The sequence below is a fragment of the Oncorhynchus keta genome, chromosome 35 (assembly GCF_023373465.1).
Source record: "Oncorhynchus keta strain PuntledgeMale-10-30-2019 chromosome 35, Oket_V2, whole genome shotgun sequence".
Lineage (NCBI taxonomy): Eukaryota > Metazoa > Chordata > Actinopteri > Salmoniformes > Salmonidae > Oncorhynchus > Oncorhynchus keta.
In genome coordinates this window covers 67,041,412-67,066,142 of record NC_068455.1, presented here as the reverse complement: position 1 = coordinate 67,066,142, position 24,731 = coordinate 67,041,412, and the positions used below count along the sequence as shown (strand labels likewise).

At 41.6% G+C, this 24,731-nt stretch overlaps 1 protein-coding gene across 4 annotated transcripts in view; it reads right to left on the bottom strand.

The window, feature by feature from the left end:
- gba2 (glucosidase, beta (bile acid) 2) overlaps positions 1-24,693 on the bottom strand; it is a 34,279-nt gene extending 9,586 nt beyond the window's left edge. The window contains exons 1-13 of one of the 4 annotated variants that reach the window (XM_052497353.1): positions 23,946-24,514; positions 23,668-23,749; positions 23,225-23,514; positions 17,393-17,484; positions 17,151-17,266; positions 16,534-16,752; positions 15,880-16,119; positions 15,609-15,711; positions 14,660-14,813; positions 7,630-7,755; positions 6,001-6,185; positions 960-1,064; positions 733-840 (exon numbers count right to left, since the gene is read on the bottom strand). In XM_052497353.1, coding sequence (XP_052353313.1) covers positions 733-840; positions 960-1,064; positions 6,001-6,185; positions 7,630-7,755; positions 14,660-14,813; positions 15,609-15,711; positions 15,880-16,119; positions 16,534-16,752; positions 17,151-17,266; positions 17,393-17,484; positions 23,225-23,415 — 1,639 coding nt within the window. In that variant the 5' untranslated portion in view covers positions 23,416-23,514; positions 23,668-23,749; positions 23,946-24,514. The other 3 variants (XM_052497354.1, XM_052497355.1, XM_052497352.1) reach the window with 3 other exon arrangements.
- Positions 24,694-24,731: the final 38 nt, after the last annotated feature.

The following is a 24,731-nucleotide window of genomic DNA, read 5'->3' as shown; positions in this document are numbered from 1 at the left end:
TTATTTAGTTTTCAAATAAAACAAAATATGATTGTAATCTGAATAAAGGCAAAAATAATATTTGTAAAGGCCAAAACATTTATTTCTGTTTTTATTTGTTTTTAGAGGGAGAGAGGTACCTGCTAGAACAGCGGGAATGTTTCCCTAGTCAGAGCCATTATTAGTGCAATGCCCCTTAATGTGTTGCTCTGTACTACCCAGGGGTCCACCCTGTCACACTGAACCAGCATCTGTAGCAACACAGCTTGCACAGCAATGCAGTGTCTTAGACCGTTGCGCCACTCAGGCGCTGTACAACATGACCGTTCGGGAGTGGGAAACAGTACTACAGTAAGAGCTAAATAAAATAACAAAAACCTTAGTGTAACAGTTTTAGTAAGTAATACTGAAGTCGTGCACAATTATCAGTTTCTATTTAAGTTTATGTCCCCCATTCATTTTCAGTTAGAGATACAGTAGGACCCAAAAGCATAATCAGTGATTTAAGTCCCCCGTGCGCTGGTCTGGAGCAATGAAGTGGTGACACGGTACCGTACCAAACCACAAATGACCTCTAAGTACCGCAGCATAATCACAAAACATTTAGTGGAGCAACCACTGTATGGGATAATATCATTTATATGAATCTGTCTCGAAGGATCACAATTTATGAATATGAATCCGGCTCAAAGCACCATATCTTTATGAATTGTTGGTAAATATTGGTACAGTATGCGTGTGTTTCCCCTATACCTGGGTCTCCTATGTCGTGAGGGACTACGTTCTTAACCTTCACAGGAGAATTTCTGCCACTCATCAGATGGAGTCTTTCAGTCGGGTCACACGAAACAACACTGCCAGCTGAAAAAGAATACATAAATAGTGAACACACACATATGCTCCAGGACAGGAGCGAGCTACCACACACACACACACACACACACACACACATAATAACATCCAGACCCTGCTTTACTCACCAATGTCATATTGCAGGCTGAGGGCTAGTTTGGGCCATAGCATGATAAGTGCAAAGGAAGCGTAGAAGTGCACGTCGTACGTGTTATACATCCTGTACTCCTGACCTATAAGAAGAAAAGAGAACATTCAAAATGATTGAACTCACACACTTCAGAGAAGAGTAAAGACAAGTGTACTTCACAATGAGTCTTCTAACAGATAAGTGTTTCCTCCCAGTCGGGGAATTGAACCCCGGTCTCCTAGCGCCCGTGTCATAGGCGGGGGATACTGACCACTATACTAACGAGGACAGTGTCATTTTGGAGTCTACCTATTTATAAAGACCCTCCTTCACTCACCTCGTTGATTACAAAATTAGCCTAAAAAAATAAAATAAAAAAGTCAAATTTAAGAGGCGGTGCAGTCATCTACATTACATGGCACAAGTGTGTGTGTGTGTGTGTGTGTGTGTGTGTGTTTGTTGGGCTGTTCTCTGTAGTCTACCACAGTATGAGTCATAATACCCATAAAACCTTCAAACACAGAAATGGTTCCAATAATTTTCTCACCATTCATTTGATCCATTGTGGATTTTAAAAACACTTCAAATAAGAGCTGTGTTTCATGTGGGCTTACCCTGGTGTGACGTTTTGATAACCGTATAAAATGTCTCTCGGACAAGGTGACAATTCAATATATCCGACTGAATTTATCCCCCAAAAATGAAATGCTAATTAGCAATAATACAGATCTATAAATGCCTGTCTCTTAAGCTTTACGTCACTCACCAGGGCCATGATTATCTGGATGAGACTGCTTAAAAATTGAGGCAAAAGGTAAGAATCTCTGGATGAACTATATTGACTAATTAATAAATTGGCTGAAGTTATTTAAATGAACAATTCAGTGAACGGTCTTGGGAATGTTTAATTGAAAATGCCTGTTATCTAGCAACATTAGCCTGGATAGAGGACTACATTAGCAGTTTGTCTAGCCATTTAAATACTTGAGAAAATCCTAAAAAACTAGTTTACCTTTAATAAACCAACAGTCTAGCTTGCTAGGTAACTAGCTAGCTAACTTATATGGTGAAGCCAGGGCCAGGCATTCTTGATAGTTTGTTTGCGTCTGTGGGTGAGGTGTGGGTAGCCTACTTCAAGTACTAAACTTGTAGCTACCCTAGCTAACTGTATTATTATAGTCTGGCTTTTTGAGAGGTCTCAGATGGACTGATTAGCATCCTCGAGTCAACAATTTACTTTATATACTGATACTATACTGCATAAACACATGCTGCACTCAAGTTGAAGTTGTTGACTGATTCCATGGCGGCGGCTAATGAGAGAGTAGCTGCGAACTAAGACTGCAGCCAAGGCAGCACTGGTCCACACCTGCCCATCGGGGTGAGTATTATTGGTTGGTACTGGATGTGCCTTTCGGTTCCTCTCAGTGTGTAGTCTGTACCACACAGGCCAGTGCAATAGTCTTTCATATGTGTAGTAGTGTGTTGCATCATATTGCTGAGTTTATCATTTGTGTCAACTTTGAATTCAATCGAAGCCACAGATGATTAATTATTAATTCCTCCATTGTGACCTTTATAGATGCAGACTCGAGACTCAAAGACATTCAAGCAGCACTTTGAGAGCAAGCATCCCAAGCCTCCAATGGTCCCAGTACTGATTGATGTGCAAGTCTAAGTGACCCCACAGACTCAAATGGACCTAAAGCCTAGGTAAGATTCTTCTATCATTCGCACCCAGTAGACATGGGGTAAACCACCATGTTGTCAACCAAATGCCATCCTCAATACTTAAGTTGTATTGCTCATGGTCAATGTGATCACTCAGTCTTTAATGTTGTGATTCAGACACGATGACCACGATTTGAATGCTGCAACTGACAAAATGATTTTGGGGGACCCACGCTGAGAACCCAGGGCATGGGCCAGATATGTGACAATTACCTAAAAAAATATCATGTAAAAAATATATATATATTTATTTTTTTAAGGGTAAATAAGTAAATAAGCACACCATTTTATGTTTATTCCATGGCCAGCCCTCTAGCTACCGCCTATTCCACACAGTCTTTTATGTCCCCATGGTCCCTCAACTTCAGACAAGTCGGACCTCTCCATCTTCTCGTTTATAAACCCACGTCCCCTTTGCTGCTTCCTTCACTTGTTCTTCTCCTGATTTGATGACATCTAGACTCAGAAACACGTTCAAGTGTTTTACTGTTTTCGCTACCTTTTTTCCCCACCGGTGTAATGCTGTCTTCCTGCTTATTCTGGGGTTCAAACTGAATGCAGTAGTAAATGTGCTGCTCACAGTTGACAGCAGCAACACGGACCAGAAGGGTGTTGATATAGCTGTGTTTAGGCATGGCTTCCTTGTTCAGTGTCTGTTTATCATTCTGGTCACCAAGTATTATTATATAAAACCTACCTTACAACCAGTTTTTCCATTTGTAACTCACCCACCAAAATGACATTATGCCGTTTACATTTTGTTCCATTTCTGCTGGTCTAAAGTGGAAAAGCAGAAGATCTGTGCACTTTCTGATAATAATTGTGAATGTAGTGCTCATCAATGTCCCAGATTTGTGGCATTGATAAAAAAAAAAAGAATCATTTAAATCTTTCATTGAAAGTCAGATGTTTACATGTATTAAAAGGTATATATGTATGCATTGTTATCTATTTTGACTTCTTCGTAACAATGTAATCACTGGAGTTCAGGTGTTGATGGGTGACTAGGTGCATTCTTGTCAAATAAACATGCTTAGTCATTCATGATAAATATATTCTGCAAAGAATTAATCTAGTCTTTGAATCTGCAACAGAACATGTCAACGAGTTAGTTCTGAATTGCTTTAATAGAGCAGTGCATTCGGACATTATGTATTGAAGTAGAGTTCACCTTGTTCATATATACTGAACAAAAGTATAAAATGCAATATGTAGTGTTGGTCCCATGTTTCATGAGCTGAAATAAAAGAGATCCCAGAAATGTTCCATATGCACAAAAAGCTTATTTCTCAAAAATGTGCAAAAAACTCCTACTTTAAAAATAAATCAATTTAGGTATCTGTGACCAACAAATGCACATATGTATGCCCAGTCATGTGAAATCCATAGTTTAGTGTGAAATTTATTTATTTCAATTGACTGATTTCCTTATATGAACTGTAACCCAGTAAAATCTTTGAAATTGTTGCATGTTGCATTTATTTTTTTGTTCAGTGTAGTTGGCAGAAATAAGTGGTTAAAATAGACTTCTACCAGTTGATGGAGAAGATGACCTGCTAAAATAAGTATATATTGGTAATATCATCTTGCTTGCTAGCTAGCTAGCTAGCTAGCTGACTTCTTTGCAAAATACTAGCCTAGTATTCATGGCACATTATAAATATCTGATTGCTACTAGGATAGTATTCTGTACATGACTAGACCAAATGCATAAATACAACAAATATTAGTTAAATACATTTTGGAACAGTAAATATCATTTTTTTCAATATATATTTCGTTTTGGATCCAGGTAGTGTCATGACGTTGGCCTGGGGGTAGGTTTATGACAGTCATAAATACCTCTCCCCCTTTTTCCTCTCTCTACCCAACTGATGTGACATTTGAAAATCCCTTGGTTAACATAGAGATTCTGGGAACATCAGAAGGTGGGGGGAAAATTAACTAGAATATATATCTGACCAGTTGAACATATGCGGTGGTACTTAATGAATATGATGTCAGTTTGGTTGTCATCTGAGACATTCTCATCAATGACAGGATGACAAACTCTACAGTGGAAAGTCTGCACATTGTAGTTATCAGATTCACATAGAATTGTTGTTTAATTTAAATGTTTGAATATAAAGTTATTGGTGAAAAGATCAAATGTAATTTTAGCTTCCAAATGAGATGTGTTTTCATAAGGTAATTTAGAATGCATAAGATTCTGTATTTACGATAGACACATTGCTTCTCCCTTCGTTCTTCAGTCTTCCGGCTCTTTCACTCAAACCCAGCCCCCTTTTCTTTTGTGTAACCAGCTGTCATATCTGTTCCGTCCGCTAGGGAAGTTTTCCTTTATGATATCATTTGTAATCAAGGTATGATTCATTCTGTGTATATGTAATTAGTTAGGTATTTAGTAAATAAATGATTAAACCCAATTTTGTATTGCTGATTCAACTTGTTAGCCAGGGTTTGCGAAGATAAATCATTTACAACTTTCAGATGAGACTGAAATAAGGTGACGGTTGCTATTGATGTAAAATATTACTAGGTCATTAAGAGTTTATTCGGAAGATAACAGCTCTATAAATATTATTTTTTGGTGCACCGACTTTCTAGTTAATTGCATTTACATGATTAGCTCATTCAGGTAATATTAATTACATAGAAAGGATTTTATAGAATAGCATGTCATATCACTTAATCCGGCATAGCCCAAGGCACGACAGTTGCTAGTAGCTAGCTAGATGATGGCAGAAGTGTCAGCTAGAGATGTCCAGGAACTTGCAGGGATTTGTAGTCTTTCACTCTGTCTACTTTTATATTAATTAGGATTTTTAGAATCAGAGTAAATAGAGATAAATATTTTGATAAGTCTCCTTGTCCAAGAGAGATAGATCTACACTGTTATAAAAATGTCACGCCAGGGTAAGCCTACAGGAAAACACAGACCCTATTTCTAAAAATCCACAATTGATAAAATGAATGGTGAAAAAAAAAACAGATTGGAACCATTTCCATGTTTGACCGGTTTTATGACACGTCCACTGTGAGGCTCAATGATTCTCACAAACATGCAGGGGGATGCAGAGAGCCAACTGCTTTAACTTCAGTTGTCTAAAAAAATACTTTTGCTCAAACACCTTAAGTGCATGTGTGTGTGTACACAATACTGTATTTATTCCTTTGTATATAATTTCTCAACAGGAAAAGTTAACAAACTAGCTGGAGGGGGACTTTAAAATTTGGCCCAAAACCCACAACTTCACCAGCAGTAACACACATACACTATTACTGTCAGTTAAATTATTACCCCTTACCCTCTAAGTAGGCAAAGCGTCCGTACTCCTTGATGATGGCAGGCTGGGCGGGTAGCCCCCCGTCTTCACTCCGCAGCCCCCCACTGACATCGCTGTCCTCAGGCAACTCCGTCCACACCGTCCCCCCATCCACCACGAAGTATAGCTCGTTGAACAGAGCCGATTTGTACCAGGACGGGAGAGAGCTACCACACAGACAGATAGTTGACTACCATTGCAGATGTTGCGACTTCTCACATGAACAATGAATGTGTGTTTTTACAAGTTGAACATGTGAAGAAAGCTATACGTTTGTAATTGAACATGTATTACAAGGTCTTCAGAAAATGTACAGTTCCTTCAGAAAGTATTCATACACCCTTGACTTATTCCACATTTTCTTGAGTTACAGCCTGAATTCAAATTGGATTAAAACATTTTTTTTTAAATCTCACCATATACACATGAACAAAGTGAAAACATGAAATATTAGCCAATTTACTGCAAATGAAATATAAAAAAAATCTCTCATTTACATAAATTCTCAGAGTCAAAACATGGTAGAATCACCTTTGGTAGTGATTACAGCTGTGAGTCTTTCTGGGTAAGTCTCAAAGTGCTTTGCACACCTGGATTATACAATTTTGCACATTATTTTTTTAATTCTTCAAGCTCTATCAAGTTGGTTCTTAATCATTGCTAGACAGCCATTTTCAAGCCGATTTAAGTCCAAACGGTAACTAGGCCACTCGAACATTCAATGTCGTCTTGGTCAGCAACTCCAATTTATGGTTGGCCTTGTGTTTGAGGTTATTGACCTGCTAAAAGGTGAATTTGTCTCCCAGTGAAAGCAGACAACCAGGTTTTCCTCTAGGATTTTGCCTGTGCTTAGCTCTATTTGCCCCCCATAAGCGCAATTGTCCTTGCCGATGACAAGCATAACATGATGCAGCCACCACAATGCTTGAAAATATGAAGAGCGGTTCTCAGGGATGTGTTGGATTTGCCTCAAATATAATGCTTTGTGTTCAGGACAAAGTTAATTTCTTTGCCAAATGTTTTGCTGTTTTAATTTAGTGCCTTAGTGCAAACTGAATGCATGTTTTGGAATATTTGTATTCTGTACAGGCTTCCTTCTATTCACTTGTCATTAAGGCTAGTATTGTAGAGTAACTACAATGTTTCTGGTCCATCCTCAGTTCTCCTATCACAGCCATTAAACTAACTGTTTTAAAGTCACCATTGGCCGGCCACATGTTCAAATCCCTGAGCGGTTTCCTTCCTCTCCAGCAACTGAGTTTGGAAGGACGCCTGTAATTTTAGAGTCACTGGGTGTTTTAATACACCATCCAAAGTGTAATTAATAACATCATTCTCAAAGAGATATTCAATGTCTGCTTCTTTTTTTGACCCATCTACCAATAGGTGCCCTTCTTTGCAAGGTACTGGAAATCCTCTCTGGTCTTCGTAGTTTAATCTGTTTGAAATTCGCAATCAAAAACATTTCCTAAACATAATTACACTTTGACATTATGGGGTATTGTATGTAGGCAGGTGACACAATCTCAATTTAACACATTTTAAATTCAGGCTGTAACAACAAAATGTGGAAACAGTCAAGAGGTGAATACTTTGAAGGTAGGTAGGTACCTGTCCTGCAGTATGGGTCTCTGCCACTCCTCGATACTCCTCTCCCACAGTCTGTAGTGTGTCAGCGCGTGGTGGCTGAGAGAGGGAGCCGCGTCCGCCTTGGTACCAAAGAAACGCGTGTACCTCCTAGAACACATACACAAAAGACATTGGCTGTGTGCAAAATGGTACTCTATTCTCTCTACAATAGTGCACTACTTTTAACCAGGACCCATGGGCAGCCATCAAAATATATTACATTTACTTATCCAGAGCAGACTTCAAATAACTGCATTCAAATAAGGAATGTGAGACAACATTCCATGATCACGCATTCAAAAATAGCTGTTACCAAGTAGCAGGCGAATACAGTAGTCTACAAGGCCCATAACACAGTGATGACACATTGTCATGATTAAGTGCACACAGTAGTCTTCGTAGGGAGTAACAGTAAGCGGTAGTGAACATAAGATATGCATGTATCCTCATGATGTTCTTTTATTCCTTAAAGACCCCAGGTTCAAGTGTACCTAGACTGACGTACACAAGACCCAGTATATACAGTTGAAGTCGGAGGTTTACATACACTTAGGTTGGAGTCATTAAAACTCGTTTTCAACCACTCCACAAATTTCTTGTTAACAAACTATTGTTCTGGCAAGTTTACATACATACACTAAGTTGACTGTGCCTTTAAACAGCTTGGAAAATTCCAGAAAATTATGTCATGGCTTTAGAAGCTTCTGATAAATGTCAATTAGTGTGTCAATTGGAGGTGTACCTGTGGATGTATTTCAAGGCCTACCTTCAAACTCAGTGCCTCTTTGTTTGACATCATGGGAAAATCAAAAGAAAATCAGCCAAGACCTCCACAAGTCTGGTTCATCCTTGGTAGCAATTGCCAAACACCAGAAGGTACCATGTTCATCTGTACAAACAATAGTGTGCAAGTATAAACACCATGGGACCACACAGCCGCCATACCGCTCAGGAAGGAGATGCTTTCTGTCTCCTAGAGATGAACGTACTTTGGTGCGAAAAGTGCTAATTAATCCCAGAATAACAGCACAAGGCCCTTGTGAAGATGCTGGAAGTATCTTTATCCACAGTAAAACGAGTCCTATATCGACATTACCTGAAAGGCCGCTCAGCAACGAAGCCACTGCTCCAAAACCACCATAAAAAAAGCCAGACTACAGTTCGCAACTGCACATGGGAACAAAGATGGTACTTTTTGGAGAAATGTCCTCTGCTCTGATGACACAAAAACAGAACTGTTTGTCCATAATGACAATCATTATGTTTGAAGGAAAAATGGGGAGGCTTGCAAGCCGAAGAATACCATCCCAACAGTGAGGCACGGGGGTGGCAGCTTCATGTTGTGGGGGTGCTTTGCTGCAGGAGGGACTGGTGCACTTCACAAAATAGATGGCATCACGAGGAAGGAAAATTATGTGGATATATTAAAACATCTCAAGACATCAGTCAGGAAGTTAAAGCGTGGTCACAAATGGGTCTTCCAAATGGACAATGACCCCAAGAATACTTCCAAAGTTGTGGCACAATGGCTTAAGGACAACAAAGTCAAGGTATTGGAGTGGCCATGGCCATCACAAAGTCCTGACCTCAATCTTACAGAATATTTGTGGACAGAATTGAAAAAGTGTGCGAGCAAGGAGGCCTACCCACCTGACTCAGTTACACCAGCTCTGTCAGGAGGAATGGGCCAAAATTCACCCCACTTATTGTGGGAAGCTTGTGGAAGGCTATCCGAAACGTTTGACCCAAGTTAAACAATTTAAAGGCAATGATACCAAATACTAATTGAGTGTATGTAAACTTCTGACCCACTGGGAATGTGATGAAAAATAAAAGCTGAAATAAATGATTCCCTCTACTATTATTCTGGAATTTCACATTCTTAAAATAAAGTAGTGATCCTAACTGACCTAAAACAGGGAATATTCACTAGGATTAAATGTCAGGAATTGTGAAAAACTGAGTTTAAATGTATTTGGCTAAGGTGTATGTAAAATTCTGGTTGAGTCATGCGCCCTCTTAACAACCGCTCGTTTAACCCGGAAGCCAGCCGCACCAATGTGTTGGAGGAAACATTGTTCACCTGACGGCCCGAAGACAGCTTGCAGGCACTAGAGAGCGATGAGCCAAGTAAGGGCCCTTGTGGCCAAACCCTCCCATAAACCGGACGACGCTGGGCCAAACCCTCCCCTAACCCGGACGACGCTGGGCCAATTGTGCGCCGCCCTATGGGACTCGCAGTCACAGCCAGTTGTGACACAGCAACACTGCGATCCAGTGCCTTAGACCGCTGTGCCACTTGGGAAGCACCTTCGACTATTTTAAATAAATAAAAGTGATTGACACTTGGGCATCTCAGAAATTCATCCAAGTATTCACTAACGCATAACTTGGAATATAATTATTTATTTGTTTTATTTAAAAAAAAAAAAAATCTAATCTTTACCGGAGTATTCTATCCTCAAAGAAACACTCTACAAACTATATTAAACATAAACGGGAGGAGGAACATAACACTGAAATAACTGGGCAGATCTGCCCTGCAATTGAAACTTACTATAATAATGGGTTTTGACATTAATTTCTTTGTATTTGGATGAAATACCTGAGAACTTGCATAATACTAAGTTTCAATTGCGGGGCAAGACCAAAAGATATGAGACCTGTTGAAGGTCCTTACTGGCAGCCAGCAAAAAGGTCATACTGGCAGCCCCCGTGACACAATGGGTAGACATTGATAAAGAAATACAATATCTGGAGCATATGCCCTTTTCTTTAAGAACATATGATGAGAGGCCAGGAATACTTGGGAAAATGGGTTTCGTACTCAAAGATAATCTAATTCAAAGATGTAACTACATCAGATTAGTTACAGTAAAATGTCACTGAAAATGCAGTGCTCCAGTGAGTAGCAGTTACAAGGTTTACAGTAATGGACAGGCGTGTTTGTACACCTGAGGCAGTGTAACTGGAGCCTGTGATTGTGTGTTACACATGTCATTTGGAGTTTGATCTATCCTCCTCATGACTCTCTCCTTGGTGGGGATCAAAAGGTGCCAGAAAGTCAGACTAATGTTTAATAAGGGACATATTCATAGAAGAGATATCTGTAGATCTTTAGAGTTTAAGTCGGGAGATGGTAACTCGTTAAACAACTTCATTGTTCCCAAAATTCCTAATGAGTTTAATTGTTACATGATTCATTTAAAACCAAGTAAACAATTAAACATAGCTGATAAAATAAACAAGAGTATTCAGATTAATGAGTCACGACATTCTCTAGGACAGGTATTTCAAACTGGGGTACGCCAAATAAAAATGTGATTCACATTTTTTAAAATTAAAATAATACTTCACATTTTCAAACATTCCATTGAACTTTTACAAATGGGGCTATAGATTTGGGCGAGTTCCCCTCGCCTGAGTATCCTCGTTTCACTGCCAAAAATAAAATTCAACCATCTAGTGTTCAGCAAAACAACACCACAATGTCAAACACAGGTAGCCTCGTCAAATAATTAACATCCAATCACATTAACCATTACTCTCTCATAGTAATTCTACTAATGGTCCGTATGTAGCCAAACGTAGCTGCTGCTAATTCCGTTTGCTCGAAAATGTATAAAAAAAATTGGTAAAAAAAAAAAATAAAATAATGAAGGCCCGCGTCCATAGAGACACATCAGCTCTACTGGTAGTACTGCTTACTACCAGCAGTAATACACCTGCACCTGTCGACAAGTTGTTCTGCTTTAACGAGCACATATAATGCTAGCATCAGTAATTCTACATTTGTTGTTAGCCCAGCTAGCATGGACACTGACAGTTGTGAATCTGATGCAGCCGAAGAGCTACTACCTGCCCCCTTACCCCGGAGGAAAGCACCGAACAGACAGGGACGTTGGACCATCGAAGAGACGCAAATATGAGAACTACATTGATTTGGGGTTCACTTATATTGGGAGTAGTGCCTTTCCTCAGCCAGTGTGTTATATGTGCAAAAGTACCATCTCACAACTCTGAAACCTTCACTCTTGCGCAGACATTTCGAAAAAAAAACATGCCAATTTGAAAAATAAGCCACGAGAGTTGAGCGAAAATTAAGACGACTTTCGAGTAGTAAGACATGTATAAAAGCAACAGATACCATTAATAAGAAGGGGCTAGAAGCGTCTTATATGGTGAGCTACGGAGTGGCTAGGACAGGCAAGCCCCATACTATTGTAGAGGAGTGGCTAGGACAGGCAAGCCCCATGCTATTGTAGAGGAGTGGCTAGGACAGGCAAGCCCCATACTATTGTAGAGGAGTGGCTAGGACAGGCTAGCCCCATGCTATTGTAGAGGAGTGGCTAGGACAGGCTAGCCCCATACTATTGTAGAGGAGTGGCTAGGACAGGCTAGCCCCATACTATTGTGGAGGACTTCATTCTTCCTGCTGCTGCGGATATGCCTGGGACAATGCTGGGGGAAAAGGCAAAAAAAACTATACAGACAATGACTCCATCAAACAACACTGTTTCATGACAGTGACATGGCAGGATATGTTTTTAAATAATTACTTCTTTGCATACAAGCCAGTTAATTCTATGCGTTACAGCTGGATGAGTCAGACGTGGCGGGCCTGGCATAGCTCCTAGCATATGTCCATTACATTTATGGGGGATATATTAAGGAAGACATCCTCTTTTGCAAACCACTGGAAACCAGGACAACACGAGGAAACGTACTGGACAGCTTTGTGACAAATGGACTTTGGTGGTCAAGATGTGTTGGCGCAAAAGCCATGACAGGGAGACATAGTGGAGTGGTAACGCGCTTGCAAGCAGTTGCTCCCTACGCCACTAGGGTACACTGCAGCATCCAGCTTGAAAGACATTTGGGAGACTAACAAAGTTAACCATTTTCACTGTAAAGCAAGTCCCCTGAACTCTCATGTATTTTCTGCACTGTGCAATATGGGCAGCGACCATGTAATGCTTTTACAACATACAGAAGTGCGCTGGTTATCAAGAGGCAAAGTATTGACACGTTTTTTTTTTAAATTAAGAGACGAGCTTAAAGTTCCCTTTACTGACCATCATTTCTACTTGTCTGACCGCTTGCATGATGACGAGTCTCACAACTGGCCTATCTGGGTGATGGTTTTTTCTCACCTGAATGATCTGAATCTAGGATTACAGGGACTCTCCGCAACTATATTCAATGTGCGGGACAAAAAAATGAGACTAAGAAGTTGGAGCTCTTCTCTGTCAGCATTAACAAGGACAACACAGGTCTTTATTCATTGTATGATTTTTTTGTGTGCAAATGAACTCAAGCTTACGGACAATGACAAATGTGATATAGCGAAGCACCTTAGTGAGTTGGGTACACAATTACGCAGGTAATTTCCTGAAATGGATGACAAACAACTGGATTCGTTATCCCTTTCATGCCCTGCCTACAATCCACTTACTGATATCTGAACGAGAGAGACTCATCAAAATTGCAACAAGCAGTTCTGTGAAAATTGAATTTCAAAATCAGAAGCAACTGCCAGATATCTGGATTGGGCTGCGCTCAGAATATCCTGCCTTGGAAAATCGTGCTGTTAAGACACTGATGCCCTTGGCAACCACGTACCTATGTGAGAGTGGATTCTCTGCCCTCACTAGCAAGAAAACTAAATACAGGTACAGGCTGTGTGTGGAAAATGATTAAGACAGACCCTCTCCAATATAACATTGCAGTTATGTGCATCCTTTCAAGCACACCCTTCTCATTAAGCTGTGGTAAGTTATTCACAATTTGCGATGAACAAAAAGTTTTATATGTAAGATGGCTAAATAAAGAGCTAAATGATTGGTTATTATTATTTCTGCCATGGTCCTATATGAGCTGTCACTTCGCACGAGCCGGGTTGTGACAAAAGCTCACTCATTCTTATGTTTAATAAATGTATCGTATAGTGTGTGTGTGTGGCAGGCTTACAATGATGGCAAAAAACAGCATTTGAGAGTCCACTGACCCTGATGCTAGAGGGGGTACGCAGCTGGAGGTTGAACAATTGAAGGGATACGGGACTATAAAAGTTTGGGAACCACTGCTCAAGGATAAAGCATATTTTAGCATCAAGTACGCAGAGTGTACAGCAACTTTTCCTCACGTCAGACCTAACTGACAAGAGCCTCTCCCGTGTGGCGCAGTGGTTTAAGGCTGTGCCACTAGAGATTCTGAGTTCGAGTCCAGGCTGTAACAGCCGGCCACGACCGGGAGAGTCATGGGGCGGCGCACAATTTGCCCAGTGTCGTCCGGGTTAGGGGAGGGTTTGGCCGGCAGGCGTGTCCTTGTCCCGTCCCGTCGCACACTAGCGACTCCTGGGGCGGGGCGGGTGCAATATACACCGACACTGTCGCCAGGTGTACTGTGTTTCCTCCGTCACATTGGTGCGGCTGGCTTCTAGGTTAAGTGGGCATTGTGCTAAGAAGCAGTGCGGCTTGGTTGGGTCGTGTTTCGGAGGATGCACGGCTCTCAACCTTCTCCCTAGCCCGTACGGGACTTGCAGCGATGAGACAAGACTAACTACCATATGGATACCATGAAATTGGGGAGAAAAAAGGGCTATTTAAAAAATATATATTTAAAGACCTGACTAACTTGAGGTGTAGCATGCAGTGTACGTTGTTGAAAATTGAGCTGAGACAGAGGAAAGTAGAACAGATTGAGAGGAATGGGGGAAATAAATTGAGTCCATTAGTCCAATTTACAATAAGGCTTATCTCACAGACATGTCATAAAAACAAGTTGTTCCTCCCTGTCGGTGAAACCCGGTCTCTGTCGGGACAGCTTTTAGTCATATTGCATAGAAAGAGAGAGCGGTAAATTCAAGATCAGAATGGCCTTTTAATATGAAGCTTATTGAGAGAATTTTAAAAACTAAGTTGTTCCTCCCAGTCTGGAGATACTGACCACTGTAATAAACAAGGACAGATTGTCAATTTGAATTCTACCTATTTAAAAAAAAAAATGTTACCTGACATGTTCCCTCTCCCTGGAGCCAAATGTGATGTTAGGCATGTCCCACGCCAAGCTAAACTCCAGATCGTTATGGCCCTGAGCCGGCACTGGACAGCCCACTGCCAGGGCTGCTGCCACCTTCTCTCCCTTCTGGGTGGGAGGACTGGAACCTGGGGGGGACGAGGCAGAGGGGAAGGAGGAGGAGAGTGAATGTCAAGCCGTGTTAGGTTCTTCTTTTTCAGAGTAAATAACCCAAAGACACTAGAGAAGCTTTAGCCATGTTTCATCCTTCCCAAAGGTTCTGTACAGCTGAAAATCAGACAGCTATAGATTTCAGACATCAGTTTAAATACATCCTACTTAAACTGTAAGGAAGAGGAGTGTTTTATGGCTCCACAGGAAAGAAGGTAACCAGATACCAACCCCGATTACTCCCTTAAGACTCACCCCTCACCTCCTGACCCACAGACATCCATCGGACTTCCCTATATCAACACATCGCTCTATTCCATTAAACACATTCCAAAAGTTTATGGCTTTTTATAAACTCTTTCTATTCAAGGCTTTGTCTCTTTGTCTTTATTTAATATCTCAATGTTCAAAGTTTAGCCAATCCCAACAGTGTCAAAAAAAGACTTGACTATGACCTGGAAAAGGAATCATGTGGGTGCTGTCATTCAAACCCTACGACCCTTACAGAGGGTTGTCCAACAATTACTAATATATCCCTTCCTTTCCTGTACCCAAAGATGTTACATTATATGACAATCTACAAGAATATTTGAACTGCATACGTTTAGTAAAAAGTGTTTAATTTCGCTGACTACAGATCGTTGGTTCAACGCTCGGTCGGCTCCAGCTAGCCGTTTAAACAGAGCTGGGGGGATCCAATAAAAATATTTATTGGGGGGATAATGTACTTTTTTTTTTTATGTAATCAGTGATTGCCGGTTGATACCACTGACCAGTGGGGGAGTCCAGCCGTCCATCAGCGATGAGGTCACCCCACAGCACCCCACAGGTTCCCTTTGGACTGAACGCTGTCTGGTGACTGATCTCCCTGTCGGACTTCTCACACAGTTAACAAGGTGATAATGGTTATGCAATCTTCAAATGGCCAGTGTTTTTTTAATTGAAAGGAAAGTGTCAATAGAAATGAAAACAAATGATAAATCATAAACAGAAACATTACCAGTGCACAACTGTAAAAACATATTGTGAATTTATGACGTCTACCTGTTCTCGCGCTGCCATGCACAGAGTGTAGGGGTTCACTGTGGTGCAGTGATGAAGCAAAACTCCAGACACGGACTCCCCCGCCTTCTCTAGGTGGAATGGTTCGTTCCAGTGGCCCCCGCTCTTGTCGTCCTTGTGGCCTGACCCATTGACCATGGTGAGCATGATTGAGACGTCCAGCGGGTAGTCATTCTTGTTCTCTATGTCCCACACAAACACCGCCACTGGGAGACTGGAATCCTGGAGGACGACAGAGAGAGGAGAGTCAGAGACCAAGACACATAAAACGTAGGTTTTCAAATCAAATTGTATTAGTCACATGCGCCGAATACAACCTTATAGTGAAATGCTTACTTATGAGCCCCTAACCAACGAGGCAGTTTAAAAAAAATACAGATAAGAAAAGATCGGTTAGGGTTAAAAGGTAAGTTTATGACAAGGCTGGATGACACGCTGGTGTAAGCATCATGCACCCTATTCCCTATATAGTGCACTACTTTTGGCCAGAGCCCTAGTCAAAAGTAGTGCACTACATTGGGAATAGGGTGCCATTTGGGGGGGCACTGTCTCTGCTTCAGCCACATTGGATGAAGTAGAAACGACATGACTGAAACCCAATGCTAAGTCATGTCATTGGGGGACATTCCCAGCTACCTGGTAGTCGTGGGGGATGACAGGTGACACCTGTCTACAGGTGAGGGTGACGTTCTGCCCAGGGAGGGGGTAGACTGTCCAGGCCCGGGGGTACAAGGCGTGGTAGAAGGCGTACTCTCCGCAGTAGCCCCAGTTCCAGCCCTGCAGCGTGGGGGGGCGCTCCACTGACAACACCTGCTGGTACACCGTCTGACCTCCCCGACGCAGGCACACCGTGAACTAGGAGACAGAGAGGAGGGATATGGGAAGACAAAAGGACTGGAAGAGATCTGAATATATAGTATAATGCATGGGCCACAAAGTGAACTTCATATTCACCATACTCCTACTAGACTAAATAGAGTGGACTTTAAACTAGGAGCGGTAGAGGTGGAGTCGTCAACAGGTCCTGTCGACACAGTGGATTGGGAAGGAGGTCTGTTATTAACCAACAGTTAAGAACTGGAGCTCAGAGGCTTTAAGTCTATTTGAAAATATTATTTGTTAAAGGCAAAACCCGTTTAGAAAACTCAGATAATTAGAGTCCATGTGTACAGGACTTATAAACTGGACATTCTCACAATTAACTTCTTACATAGCGTGTTACTAGGTGCTAGGCAGTCTTTCCCCAAGCATACCTGGTTAGCGATTACAGTTTTGTAGTGGTACATCCCAGGGTTGAGTTGCCACCTGCAGAACTCCCCCCGCCAGCCTCGCGTGATGGTACCTCCTCCAATACCGCCAAGAGGAGCACCTGCAAAAGAGGGTGTTTCAGTACAGCAAATGTGTTTTCAAATGTTTCAATACTCATGAGTTTGTGATATTCATTAATACAGCTATTGATACTAGTTCATTGGAACATTATGGTGTGCCCACCTACCATAGATCTGCCTCAGGGGAATGGCTCGGAACATATCAATGAAAGGAGCCTTCTTCTCTATTTGAGTCTTCTTATACCACCACTTGAGATACCTAAACACACACACACACGTTAATAATAAGCGAACATTGTTTGAGAATCCACATGAAAATGGGGACATTACACCTACTCTACCTGCTTGTGCATGTTAATCAGTAATCAAACTTATTTTTAAATACCTCATTCCAAAGAATCTTTCACAATCAATGAACAACATCTTGAGAGGGAGGGGGGTGCATAGCAGAAAGAGGACATTGCACGAATGGCATGTTCAAACACAAGTTCAACCCCTACATCAATGAACAGTGAACAGCTGGCTGTATTGTGTTGTTTTATGGGACTGTTCAGGAAAAGTCCTACAGTATGTAGCCATGTAGATGGTATGATTAAGAATGATTCTTATTGGTTAGGCCGAGATGAAGCGGGTCACTGTGCAGAGGAAGTGTCACTTCATTAACAAATACACAGCAACAGCAGACTGAGGAAAAATAACATTTCTCCTTAACTCGATTTCACTCCCTCACTGTACTTCTCTCCCTCTCTTACTCACCCTCTCCCTCCATCTGTCCATTTCCCTATTGATCTTTGTCCATATTCCTCCCTCTGTCTATTTCTCTCATTCATGACCTGTTTTGAATACAGGCCCAGCTGCTTACAAGCATTCAGCATTCTGAACAAAGGCTGGGTCAAAACAGAACACGCCCCACACACGGAATTGTGGGGGAATTGGCCGGATAAATGGAGGAATTGTCTGTCGTGGGCTCAGAGACTGGCAGGACAGAGTGGTGGGGGTCAGATATGGTTGATGTTGGGAGAGGCCGGATGGAAGTGCTCATTTCAGAAGTGGGTTGCTCTTTTTGACTCATACATGGAGCTGGCCTTTGCTCACAAGTTGCTGAAATACCAGCCCTGTGTGTCACACCTGAAAAGCCTTGGTAATCAGTGAAAAATTGTAATGCTGGAGCCTCTACCATGTATAGAGGCTGACAGCAGGTGGCCTTCAGTTTGCAGGCCTGCATAGGACAAAGGCAAAGCAGCTAGCAAGGTACTACTCTGTGTCACCCGTCATAGGCAGGCAGCCTTTCTGTATGGAGAATGTTCTTTCTGTATCCACATATCCATGACCTATGAAATGTTATGAATATTTGACGAAAATGTAATTTGTTGATTCAAATAAAGTATTTCAAATGTGTGTGTGTGTGTGGGGTCACACAGAGGCAGTGTTGGTAATTGACTAGACTATCGACCTCAGGCCATTAAAAACATTGGGCCTTAGGCCTAAACCTGCAATTAACGCTAAAGACGACAGAGTGCACATGCTAGATTAGAACAGACTGCCACAAATCAAATACAGAATAGCCTATTAGCTCAACACAGTCTTAAAAATCAGAGGTCAAAGAAAATAAGTTGCCACCATAACGGCCAGCTCAGAAATACTGACAACTTTACTGTAGACATTAGACAACGGCATTTGGCCTGCTGAATTTAGTCACAAAATGGATACAAATGGGCAGAGTTACAGGTCTGCTCGACTTGAAATAGGATCTGAATAGGACTTGTTGTAGGAAATGGCCACAGCCACAGGTAAACAAAGAGACCCTCTTCAATGGATCCCTGTGAAAAATGTCAGTCAGTCCTGCTCTATTGAGCGACAGACAAACCTCTGAATCAGGGCTGGAGACAAATCGAATTGAAGGCAGTCAACTCAGGAAGTGATTTTAATTTTAAATTCTAAAATGTAAAAACTTGTGAAATAACTTCTACGCCTCAGTTTATTGAGAAGTCATTGAAAATAGACTGTGTTCTCAAATTTGGAATAGTTACTTCCGTTCACATCCTGAATACCTATCCTTCAACTCAAATTGACCCCAGCTCTGAATATAGGGCAGGTTTTTAGACTACCTGTGAACTGTTCAAAGAATATAGGCTAAACAGCCAATGATTAACTGACGTTGCCATGGTGACCGACTGTGGGGGGGGAGGAACGCATAAAATAGACTGGCAACCCACACCTTTAAGTATAACGCCCTCATTTTACTGTTAGGCCTATAGTCTAAGCCATCTTGTTTTGTTAAGACAGCTCAAGGAAGAGGCAAAGTCCATGAATGTGAGGTTGAGTAGAGTTAATTTATAATTTCATCGCTGTTTGCCTAGCTCATTCACTTCAGGCACCAGAAGACTGTTTAATGTGGGAGAGCTCAACAGCATTCAAACATACACACCACACCAGTCAATGGCCAGCCTCCACCCAGTACCCTGTAAACACAAGCATTTCACTGTACCTGCAGCAAAATCTGCAAATACACTACCGTTCAAAGGTTTGGGTCACATAGAAATGTCCTTGTTCTTGAAAGAAAAGTACATTTATCATTTTTTATCCATTAAAATGACATTAAGTTGATCAGAAACACAGTGTAGACATTGTTAATGTTGTAAACGACTATTGTAGCTAGAAAGTGCTGATTTCCAATGGAATATCTACATAGGCATACAGAGGCCCATTATCAGCAACCATCACTCCTGTGTTGCAATGGTTGCTATTCCAAGTTGATCATTTTAAAAAGGCTAATTGATCATTAGAAAACCCTTTTGCAATTATGTTAGCACAGCTGAAAACAGTTGTTCTGGTTAAAGAAGCAATAAAACTGTCCTTTAGACACGTTTGAGTATCTGGAGCATCAGCATTTGGGGTTTCGATTAAGGCTAAAAAAAATTGTTTTAAATCGCCAGAAACAAAGACCTTTCTTCAGAAACTTGTCAGTCTATTCTTGTTCTGGGAAATGAAGTCTATTCCATGCGAGAAATTGCCAAGAAACTGAAGATCTCGTACAACATTGTGTACTACTCCCTTCACAGAACAGCACAAACTCGCTTTAACCATAATTGAAGGAGTGGGAGGCCCCGGTGCACAGCTGAGCAAGAGGACAAGTACATTAGAGTGTCTAGTTTGAGAAAGACGCCTCACAAGTCCTCAACTGGCAGCTTTATTAGATGAGACTGGTGTTTTCCAGGTACTATCTAATGAAGCTGCCAGTTGAGTACTTGTGAGGCATCTGTTTCTCAAACTAGACACTGATGTACTTGTCCTCTTGCTCAGCTGTGCACCGGGGCCTCCCACTCCTCTTTCATTTAGTTTGCGCTGTTCAGGAGGCTGAAGAAATTCGGCTTGTCACCGAAAGCCCTCAAACTTCTACAGATGCACAATCGAGAGCATCCTGTCGGGCTGTATCACCGCCTGGTACGGCAACTGCTCGGCCCGCAACCGTAAGGCTCTCCAGAGGGTAGTGAGGTCTGCACAACGCATCACCGGGGGCAAACTACCTGTCCTCCAGGACACCTACACCACCCGATATCACAGGAAGTCCATAAAGATCAAGGACAACAACCACCCGAACCACTGCCTGTTCACCCCGCTATCATCCAGAAGGAGAGGTCAGTACAGGTGCATCAAAAAAGGGACCGAGAGACTGAAAAACAGCTTCTATCTCAAGGCCATCAGACTGTTAAACAGCCACCACTAACATTGAGTGGCTGCTGCCAACATACTGACTCAGCTCACTTTAATAATGGAAACTCATGTAAAAAATGTATGTCACTTTATGTTTACATACCCTACATTACTCATCTCATATGTATATACTGTACTCGATACCATCTACTGCATCTTGCCTATGCTGTTCTGTACCATCACTCATTCATACATCTTTATGTACATATTCTTTATCCCCTTACACTTGTGTATAAGGTAGTAGTTGTGGAATTGTTAGGTTAGATTACTCATTGGTTATTACTGCATTGTCAGAACTGGAAGCACAAGCATTTTGCTACACTCGCATTAACATCTGCAAACCATGTGTATGTGATAAATAAAATTTGATTTGACATCATGGGAAAAAAAAAAAAAATATCAAGAAATCAGCCATGACCTCCACAAGTCTGGTTCATCCTTGGGAGCAATTTCCAAATGCCTGAAGGTATCACGTTCATCTGTACAAACAATAGAACCCAAGTATAAATACCATGGGACCACGCAGCCGTCATACCGCTCAGGAAGGAGATGCTTTCTGTCTCCTAGAGATGAACGTACTTTGGTGAAAAAGTGCAAATCAACCCACGAACTACAGCAAAGGACATTGTGAAGATGCTGGATGAAACAGGTACAAAAGTATCTATATCCATAGAAAAAATGTGTCCAATAGACAGGCCGCACAGCAAGGAAGAAGCCACTGCACCAAAACCACCATAAAAAACCTAGATCACGGTTTGCAACTACACATGGGACAAATATCATACTTTTTGGAGAAATGCTCTGCTCTGATGAAACAAAAATAGAACTGTTTGGCCATAATGACCATCGTTATGTTTGGAGGAAAAAGGGGGATGCTTGCAAGCCTGACTCAGTTACACCAGTTCTGTCAAGAGGAATGTGCCAAAATTATCCCAACTTATTGTGGGAAGCTCGTGGAAGGCTACTCAGAACATTTGACCCAAGTTAAACAATTTAAAGGCAACGCTACCAAATACTAATTGAGTGTATGTAAACTTCTGACCCACTGGGATTGTGATGAAAGAAATAAAAGCTGAAATAAATCACTCTACTATTATTCTGACATTTCACATTCTTAAAATAAAGTGGTGATCCTAACTGACCTAAGACAGGGAATTTTTTTACAAGGATTAAATGTCAGGAATTGTAAAAAACTGAGTTTAAATGTATTTGGCTAAGGTGTATATAAACTTCCAAATTCAACTGTAGTGCTGTTGGCATATTATTTAAAGCATTATTGTATTACTTTGTTATTTAAAGCTAACAGATGTTCATTTTCCAGTTGATCTAGTTGCAGTCGGTCTGCAGTAGTTGTCATGTTAATACACCCACCAGCCAGGTCAAACCAAAGTGACATCACCTCTGTACCACTCTGAGGATATCTTTTCACATGTGATTCATCTAAAACACTGTGTGTGTGTGTGTGCGTGTGTGTGTGTGTGTGCGTGTGTTCTCCGCATGATTCCCAACTCCAATAGCACAGCTGAAAACAACCCAGGTCCAACAGGCTGTTTTTATCTTCTGCTGGTAATCCTTACTTTCATTGTTTTGTTACCAGAAGCACTGCAGGCCTACAGTAGATCAATATCAGCTTTGTGTCAAGCAAGCCACCCACACCTGATTAACCTACTCTCAGGAATGTAGGATTCTGGGCTGGCAGCAGTACAAGGTCTAAGCTGGCATGTCCTGAATGTAATATTATGAGTCTCAAATGGTTTCAGAGGGGGAGCAACAACAACCACCAATCAGTCCACAGATGTTAGAAAACCATTCAGGACAGAATTAGGCCTTGGTGTCAAACACAGACTGAGGCAAGTCATTTCCACAACAAAGCTAGCTTGTGTTTCTATGTCAAGTAAGTGAAGGATTGAGGTGAGAGAGACCAGTGTGGAGAAGAAGCTGGGTTGTGTGTTTCTTTACCCACTACCAGTCACAGCACCTGCATATGTACATGTCTCACACACACCTGCCCTTTTGGACAAGCAAAGAAACATGAGACTACACCTGGCACCCTGGCAGGTAGGCTGCTCTGCTGCACCATAGGGACCCATGCCAGAGAAAAGTGATAGGCTACATACCCTTGCACTGAAAAATGCCTCTCCTTGCCACTATGTAGAATAAAGATACATTGTGCTCAACCATAGAACACAAATCTCTCTCCTTTAAGTATAAATACTATGAATAACAGTTTGGCTATAGTAACTGGCTGGCTTGACACGATGAGAAGTGGTGTTCAGGGGGCTCACCTGACTCCAAGGCCAATGTGTTCAACGATGTTGGAGAGGGACACATCTTTGGCTTGAAACGGCTTCCTTTTCTCCTTGAACTCATGCGCCAAGCAGATCCGCCAGCCGTCCTTCGGTACCCCATAGCCGAGTTCCAAAGACACATACCGACTCATGAGCTCGGCTGTTGAGCTGTTGTCACCCGACTCCATGTTCAGCCGGTAGTCGGATAGAAAGGAAAGGGAGCTCTTCTTGCGAACGGGAACCTGCCCGGTGTCTATTCCGCTGAGTTGGAACAACCCCTGTTAAACCTGTTGGAAACGAGATAATTGTCTGGGTTGTGCAAGAAGAATCCATTTGTAAAGTGCCCTAGAGCCATTTGAGTGACAGTAAAACAAATACATTTCTCAACTGAACTTATTTTTATTCACGTGTGAGGATTCCTAAATGACAACTTTAGATACCTGGGCAACAGGTCCATCAGGTGAGGACAGGTATGTAGTTCTCAGATAATTATTCCTCCATCTTCATCAAGTGGGAGGACAACTTGCCATAATAATATTAAATAGAGATTACATTTACCACAAACTATGATCTGTTGAATAATGTATGTCTTCAAGAGCGATAATTTATCTGAGATGACATAAGGTCTCAAGCCAGCTCTCTAACGAAAAGTGATGTTTGGAAATGTCAAAGATAGTAGAGGCAACAGTAAGGAAGGTAAACTTCAACTTGCTCTCACCGTTGTTGACCCAGGTATCTATCCGAGACCCTGATAGTCCAGTGTGGTAGAACGGACACTGGCACCTATCGAGGCGTGTGTGCGCAGGTGGTTTAGCCAGTGGCGTCTACTGCCAGTTAATGTGTCCAAGTAAACAACAACGAGCTATTGAAATACCTGCATTATGCAGAGCATGTACAGGTAGCTAGCTACGCATGCAATGAAGGACAATGGATACCGGTCGCCTGGTTAGCTAGCTAGGGGTTCTCAACGAATATTGAAGCTAACTGACGTTAGCATCTCAATAGACGTGGGTTTGTCGTCAGACAGAGAGCTTCTGCAAATCCGTAGACACCCGGTTTTGATTTCAGAGTCAGATTCTTGGTCACGTAGGCTGTATCATTCTGTTCAAAATACAGTAGCAATGTCAGATTAACGATTTCGCACGGCTACTCTCTGGTAGATATCCAAATGCAATTCTAAACGGACAGCCGACCTGAGTGACAAGTTGAAATAGTGCTAGGAGAGCGCCCAATATGCAAAGTCTTACAGTATGCTACACTATTGAAGTTCATTTTGTGAGACTGGGCCAACTCACCAGGAAAGATGAGGGGGTGGGTTATTTATACCGTTCCTCCCATTTGTGCAAAACGAACTATATTTTTCCTCTATATGCAGTAAGGTTGATTGCATAAAGTATGTGAGTGTCATATTATGGCTGTTATTAAATATATTAGCACTGTTATGTCCAATAAATGTTCCCGAACACACTATAAACCCACACTAGCTACTTACAATATAAATAGC